Here is an 8,182-nt window from a genome sequence, read left to right as displayed (position 1 = left end):
ATTTTTACGACGTGGAGTAAGAAAGTTTGGAGCTGCTGCAGGAGGTTTCCATCCATTATAACTGGGGTATCTTCTGTCATTGTTGTCATGTCACTTACTGGTATGACTCTCAGTTGTAGATGTCTCAGGCCATTCGCAAACACACCTTGTTTGTGCTGTATGAGGTATAATTCAACCGGGAACTGGTGAGTGTCTGCTTTGTTTGTAGGTGTGCTAGCACCACATTGCATTGTTTGTATTTTGTATGTATTGATTGGGGCTTGTTAGCTTAGCGCGGGCGCTAGCTTTACTTCCCCAATCATGTGCATATATGTATTGAGATATTTAATACTAATAATGGATACATTGCTGATTTGATTGCAATTGATTGTTATAATTGTCTGTTTTCGAGTTATTGTATGGTTGAATAGTTGTCTATTGTGACAATTCGAACTTTAAATCATGTACATGTAGAACTGAATTTATTGATAGAATGTGTATACTGAATGTTTGTACTAATAGTTGGTCCTGTTCTGTACAGGCCAGGTTTCTTATCCTAGCCCAGGAATTGAATCCTTCCTATTATAAGATGGCGAGCTACCACATCTGCTGTGTAGGCATATGCTACATAAATTTTGGCGAGCTAGCCAGGAGGATTTATTGGTTGTGTCTCGAATCACACTTTGATCTGTTGGTCTGCCATTTGCTATTTTAAACAATATGGATGTCTTTCTGAAGCGCGACATCAAAATCCCAAATGCTGTTTTAGTCGAGGGCATATCAGTAAAGGACAGTAATGACGAAGTCTTTAACTTCTTAGACCAGTATGGTAAGGTTAACAAATTTGAATTAATTTCAGAACCTGAGTCCGAATTCGACAAAACACTGGTGGTCGAATTTTGCTCAGGTACTGCTTTAGAAGCATTGCGTCCCGAGTTACCATACACCTTGGTAACTGATGATCATGCTTTTGTCTTTTCGGATTTGCCTACTGTGTGCACCACGCATGTTGCCAGGAGTAAAACCACGTCCTACTTGTCTGATTTGCAGGACCTAGCTAAGCTGACTGGTATGGATTATGGGAATGTATTGACAGCAATGATGACTCAGATTGGTCTTTCCATTGCTGCACTTAGGCCTGCTCCAGAGGTGAAGGAGCAATCTCCAGACTCTGAAGCTATTGCTCTGCCGTTGGTGAGCAACCCATCACCTGTCCCACCGTCAGTCGCCAGAGTGCCAGGTTCAGTCACTGCAGTGCCCAGTCCGCGACATGAACCACGCCAACCAGTGGGTCTCGCAACACAACCTCCTCGACTTTCCACCCCCAGTCTGGATCTTCATCCCCCTGAGGTCCAGCGCTATGTCGTGGAGCACATTGTGAAGAATGAGGACACCACAACACACCACCAACGACTCCGAGTGTTTTCAGGACGTGTGCCTAGACCCAATCATGAGGCTGATTTTGAAACCTGGAGGACTGGAGTGGATTTGTTATTGAAGGATCCAGCTGTGTCTGACCTACAACGCTCAAGACGAATAATGGACAGTCTCTTACCTCCAGCAGCTGATATTATCAAGCACCTGAGTCCTGATACCATGCCTGCTGTGTATTTGGAGACACTGGATTCCGCCTATGCCACAGTCCAAGATGGTGATGAGCTATTTGCGAAGTTCATGGACACCTTCCAGAATGTTGGAGAAACACCATCAGCTTATCTTCAATGCCTCCAAGTCACACTGAACTCTGCAGTGAAAAGGGGTGGAGCTGCAGAAGCTGACACCAATCGCCATCTGCTGAACCAGTTCTGTCGGGGATGCTGGGATGACAATTTAATCATAGAGCTCCAGCTGAAACAGAAGAAGGCGCAGCCACCCACCTTTGCTGAACTGCTCCTCCTTCTGCGCACCGAAGAGGACCGGGAAGCTGCAAAAGCCTTGCGCATGAAACAGCACCTCGGGTCCACAAAGCAGAAGGTTTCCACCCATGCGCAGTTTGTTCATACAGACAGTGAGAAGGGAGCTGTGGCTGCACTGACCAACATCACGCAGCAATTGGCACAACAGTTAGCTGATGTTCAGCGACAGTTGGCATTGTTGACTGCTCATCAGTCACCCACTTCTCTCCCAAAGACCCAGACTTTTGTCAAGCGATCCAGCAAGATGGAAAAGCAATCATCCTACAGAGCCACATCTCAGCCTAAGCCAGGCTATTGTTTTCGATGTGGGGAAGATGGTCACATAAGACCACAGTGTGAAAACAAGCCAAATCCAACACTGGTAGAAAGACAGAAGAGGCAGTATGCTCAGAAGCAGCAGAACACTCAACGCTCACATCAGTTAAACTAAGTCCGGTACCTGTTGAGGGACAAACAGTGCCCCGAGACCAAACCTGTCCCAAGAAAAAGGAAGTGGCTCAGAGTTCAACACAGTCCGCAGAAAAGAATAACCCAGTCAGACTCCCAAAGGGGCTCATCGGCTCAAAGTGTTCTGCTATGGTGACCATTTCCGGCTCCCGCTGCAATTGTCTACTGGACACAGGCTCACAGGTGACAACAGTTCCAGTTTCGTTCTATAACAAGAATCTTGCTGATCGACCTGTGAAGCCATTGGATATGCTGTTGGAAGTGGAAGGTGCCGCAGGACAATCTGTGCCTTATTTGGGTTATGTTGAAACAACCATCACCTTTCCTAAAGACTTTTTAGGGTCTGACTTTGAGGTCCAAACGCTGGCTCTCGTGGTTCCAGATGTCCATCCAGACAGCCCGTCACCTGTGCTCATTGGCATGAACACCTTCCAGGTACTGTATGCCCAATACATCAGCAGTGAATTCAACACCTTTCAGCCCTGTGCTCATGGCTATCAAGCAGTGCTGAAACTTCTTGAGTTATGGTACCAGAAGAGCCAGGTGGGAAGGACAGGAGTGGTACAACTGAACAACTGTATGCTAACCCTTGTTAATGCAGGTCACACCGCTGTGTTGGAGGGCTTTGCCAAGATCGACACCCCGTCTGCAGTCACGTGGGCTCTCATCGAGCATCCATCCTCACCTCTGCCTGGGGGGCTGTGTGTGCAGAGTTGCCTAATCACTCTTCCATGTCATTCCCCATATAAGATCCCTGTCATCATCAAGAATGATTCTGAACAAGATGCTTTGATTCCACCTTTGTCTGTTATTGCTGACATCTGTGAGACGCCCACGATCTTGTCACAGCAAGTCGTTGCCCCTACTGCCGACAGGAAAATGACAACAGAGTTTAACTTTGCTGACTCACCCATTCCACCTGAATGGAAAGAGCGTATTACAGCCAAGTTGAACAACCTGTCGGACGTTTTTTCCCAACACGACCTGGACTTTGGCTGCACAAATAAGGTCCAACATCACATCAAGCTCCATGATGAGACCCCCTTCAAGCACTGCACACGTCCAATCCATCCACAAGATCTTGAAGCAGTGCGGAAACATCTACGGGATCTGCTTGAAGCTGGAGTCATTAGAGAGTCGGAGTCACCCTTTTCATCTCCAATTGTGGTGGTCCGTAAGAAGAACAGCGATGTTAGGCTGTACATTGACTGCAGAAAACTAAGCCTACAGACAGTTAAGGATGCTTATGATCTCCCAAACCTGGAGGAATCCTTTTCAGCTTTAACTGGATCCAAATGGTTTAGTGTATTAGACCTGAAGTCAGGGTACTACCAAACAGAGATGAATGAGGAAGACAAAGCGAAGACTGCATTCGTCACCCCACTGGGATTCTGGGAATGGAATCGGATGCCTCAGGGAGTAACAAACGCCCCAAGCACCTTTCAGAGGTTAATGGAGAAGTGTATGGGAGATTTGCATCTTAACGAAGTTCTTGTGTTCATCGACGACCTCATCATCTTCTCCGCCTCTCTTGAGGAACATGAGAAAAGATTGTTGCGAGTACTTCACCGATTAAGAGAGTTTGGTTTGAAATTGTCCCCCGAGAAATGCAAGTTTTTCCAGACCAGCGTGCGATACTTGGGCCATGTTGTGTCTGAAAAAGGTGTGGAAACGGATCCAGAGAAGATCTCCACATTAAAATCCTGGCCAGTACCCCGAAACCTCAAGGAGCTGAGATCTTTCCTGGGATTCGCTGGTTACTACAGACGTTTCATCAAGGACTATGCCACCATCGTTAAACCTTTGAATCTCCTTACTCGAGGCTATGCACCAGTTCGTCGGTCCACCACGATGAAGGCTCCTGCAGGGAAGTACTTGGAAGCGAAGCAGCCTTTCGGTGAGAGATGGACCTCAGACTGCCAAACTGCCTTTGAAATGGCTATTGACAAGCTGACCTCTGCTCCTGTGCTTGGTTTTGCTAATCCTAAATTGCCCTACATTTTGCATACAGACGCAAGCACCACAGGATTAGGTGCTGTCCTGTACCAGGAACAGGAGGATAAGCTTCAAGTTATCGCTTATGCCAGCCGCGGCCTGTCCCAAAGCGAGTCGAGATACCCGGCTCACAAGCTTGAGTTCTTGGCCTTGAAATGGAGTGTAACAGAGAAGTTTCATGATTACCTCTATGGTGCTAACTTCACAGTCATCACTGACAGTAACCCCCTCACGTATGTCTTGACCTCAGCGAAACTTGATGCCACCAGCCATTGATGGTTAGCTGCACTTTCTACATACTCATTCAAGCTGCAGCCCTGTGCTGGCCGGTACAACTTCGACGCTGATGCCTTATCAAGGCGATCGCAGGGAGAAGTGCCTGAAGAGGATCATCTTTGTAAGGAGTATGAGCTGGTTCAACACCTGACCAAGCAACTGTGCAAGCCTGGCGATGCAGACGAGATCTCTACCGATGTCGTGGACGCCATCTGCCAGAGCTGCCTGGTGAGAGCACATCTCCAATCCGACCCTCCACACTCTGACATTACCCTGGTTGAGTCCTTAACAGCCAGTATCAAAGCCATTCCAGACAGTTACCATGACGAAGAATTCCATGGCCTTCCGGTCATCCCATCTCTGTCCCGTGCTGATTTAAAGGCAGAACAACAAGCTGACCCTGCTATCCGTGAGGTCATCCATCAGCTTGAGACTGGTGAAAAGGTTCCTCCTACAGCTCGAAAGGAGCTAACAGAGCTGCCTTTGCTGTTGCGAGAGTGGAACCGGCTGGAGTTAGAGGACGGCGTGTTGTACAGAAGGAGGCAGGAGGATGACCATCTCACTCTCCAATTAGTTCTTCCTCCCAATCTACGCCCAACAGTCCTGAGAGCCCTTCATCATGACATGGGGCATATGGGCATAGAGCGCACTCTCGACCTTGTGCGCCAGCGATTCTTCTGGCCAAAGATGGCTGTAGATGTGAACCAAACCATTAAAACTTGTGGCCGGTGTGTCAGACGTAAGGCCCTGGCAGAGAAGGCCGCTCCATTGGTCAACATTCGAACTTATCGTCCACTTGAACTTGTGTGTATGGACTTTTTGTCACTGGAACCTGACAGTGCAAACACAAAAGACATCCTTGTTCTTACTGATCACTTCACCAAGTTTGCAGTTGCCATACCCACTCCCAATCAGAAAGCCAAGACTGTTGCTAAGTGTCTCTGGAATGACTTTATGGTCCACTATGGCATTCCAGAGCGCTTGCACTCAGACCAGGGGCCAGACTTCGAGTCAAAAGTGATCAAGGAACTCTGCGAGGTAACCGAAATCAAGAAGACTCGAACTACTCCCTATCATCCACGGGGAAATCCAGTTGAGCGCTTCATTCGGACCCTCCTGAGCATGCTGGGAACTCTGGAATCTAAGCAAAAGGCTAAATGGCGAGAGCACGTGAAACCCCTTGTACACGCTTACAACTGTACAAAGAATGAGGTCACAGGGTTCACTCCTTACGAACTCCTTTTTGGTCGATCGCCAAGGCTTCCAGTTGATTTAGCTTTTGGCTTACCAGTTCAAGAACCTTCCTCTATTTCCCACTCGGAGTATGTCCGGGACCTCCGATCTCGCCTTGAGGAGAGCTATAAGCTGGCTACAAGGAATGCACTCAAGTCGGCTGAGAAAAACAAGAGCCGCTTTGACAGGAGAGTAACACCCTGCAGTCTGGAGGTTGGGGACCGCGTACTCGTCCGCAACGTTAGACTTCGTGGGAAACACAAGCTGGAGGATAAATGGGAGCAAGAGGTGTATGTTGTCACCAAGCGTGCAGGCGACCTCCCTGTCTACACTGTGAAACCCGAGACTAGGGATGGACCAACCCGCACACTCCATAGAGACTTGCTTCTGCCCTGTGGGTTCCTTCCAGCAGATCGAGTTGAAGACCTTCCAATAGCTACTCCTGCTGTCAGGCCAAAGACACGAAGCCAGACACAAAACCACCCCGAACTCACTGGTCTGGAGGAAGAGGATGCTGATGCAGCCTTCCTAGAAGCTTCTGTCCAGCCACCAGTCGCGTTCGCTGTGGTAGGATCCAGTCGACCTGAGCCATTACCAGTGTCTAGTGATACTAGGGAGTTCATCCTATCATCTCCAAGTAGCACAGACTCCGATCCATTGCCACCTGTTTCAATAACAGCTCCTGTACCTGTGATACCACCTGACCATCGCTTGCTTGAGGTCCAAGGATCTGTGTCTCTGTCCGAGGGAGGTGATCCGTCCACGTCTGGCAATGAGTCCGAGGAAATCTTCGAAGAGCTTGGGATGGAAGAAAATCCTGGAGCTTACTTACCTGAAGCTGTGGAACTGTCTATGGATGGAGAAGTTCTCGCCAATGTGTCTGAGAACTTACCTGATGCCGATTTGTCTGTGCAGCCTGAGACTGAAGATCTGGAGCCTGACCAATCTGAGTCATCAGTAGGTGCTGCAAATCCTGGTTCTGTTGACATGCCTGCTGGTCCAGTAGAGGCTGAGGCAGCCCTCAGACACTCTACTCGGCATTGTCAAGCACCAAGCCGAGTGCTATATTCTGTATTGCGTAACCCATTCATTTCGGTTGTCCAGGCTGTGTTTAAAGGCCTATCTGATACCTACACGAAGGTTCTCAGTCATGCCCCTGCAGTGGACCTTGTCTCCCGCAGTCAACCCGAACCTGTAGTTCTGCATGCAACAGGGACGTGCATGAACTAAAGAGGGGAGGGTGTAACCCAGCCGTTTCTAGGCTGTCCTTTTTCGGCCGTTTATGTCGGAAATCTCGCGAGGGTTCTCACGGGGTTTGCCGCGAGATTTTACGGGACTTCCGGTTATTTAAAAATGGCGGCGCTTCATTGTTACGACGTGGAGTGAGAAAGTTTGGAGCTGCTGCAGGAGGTTTCCATCAATTATAACTGTGGTATCTTCTGTCATTGTTGTCATGTCACTTACTGGTATGACTCTCAGTTGTAGATGTCTCAGGCCATTCGCAAACACACCTTGTTTGTGCTGTATGAGGTATAATGCAACTGGGAACTGGTGAGTGTCTGCTTTGTTTGTAGGTGTGCTAGCACCACATTGCATTGTTTGTATTTTGTATGTATTGATTGGGGCTTGTTAGCTTAGCGCGGGCGCTAGCTTCACTTTCCCAATCATGTGCATATATGTATTGAGATATTTAATACTAATAATGGAAACATTGCTGATTTGACTGGAATTGATTGTTATAATTGTCTGTTTTCGAGTTATTGTATGGTTGAATAGTTGTCTATTGTGACAAATTGAACTTTAAATCATGTACATGTAGAACTGAATTTATTAATAACATGTGTATACTGAATGTTTGTACTAACAGTTGGTCCTGTTCTGTACTGGCCAGGTTTCTTATCCTAGCCCAGGAATTGAATCCTTTCCTATTATAAGATGGCGAGCTACCACTTGGCCTTGGGCCTGAAGAACCAGCCCTGGAGAGCTGACAGCCATACATCTGCCAGTGCGGTAGGAGGCGCTGTTGCCTGCTCTCCCAATTGTGTATTATCTCCTCCTGAGGCTTATCCAGTCTCTGTGCCATGGACTTCTGCCCGGGTGGGCTTATGGACTGATTATTTTGTTGGCGTTGATTGTCTTTTGTAAATATTGTAAATATCAATACATTCACCTATATGCACTCTACTTCTGTGTCTGTGTGTTTCAAAGCACGATCTAAATCCTCCCAGAGCCGAACCTGTAGATCTTTTGAACTGGCCCATTTAGATCTGTGCTTGCACATCACGTGGCATCTGCTGTGTAGGCATATGCTACACACACCTAGCACCTTCCTACCT

The 8,182-nt window shown here is 47.8% G+C and overlaps 1 protein-coding gene across 1 annotated transcript; it reads left to right on the top strand.

Annotated features, from left to right (window-relative positions):
• Nucleotides 1-588: 588 nt before the first annotated feature.
• LOC113168680 lies at nt 589-7,076 on the top strand. Its single transcript, XM_033326736.1, has 3 exons — nt 589-2,315; nt 2,435-4,499; nt 4,647-7,076. The coding sequence occupies exons 1-3, from the start codon at nt 700-702 to the stop codon at nt 7,074-7,076; spliced, it is 6,111 nt and encodes a 2,036-aa protein (XP_033182627.1). The 5' UTR covers nt 589-699.
• The last annotated feature ends 1,106 nt before the right edge of the window (nt 7,077-8,182 follow it).

This window comes from Anabas testudineus, chromosome 18, assembly GCF_900324465.2.
Source record: "Anabas testudineus chromosome 18, fAnaTes1.2, whole genome shotgun sequence".
In the NCBI taxonomy this organism is placed as follows: domain Eukaryota; kingdom Metazoa; phylum Chordata; class Actinopteri; order Anabantiformes; family Anabantidae; genus Anabas; species Anabas testudineus.
This window is presented reverse-complemented; position numbering and strand designations above follow the sequence as displayed.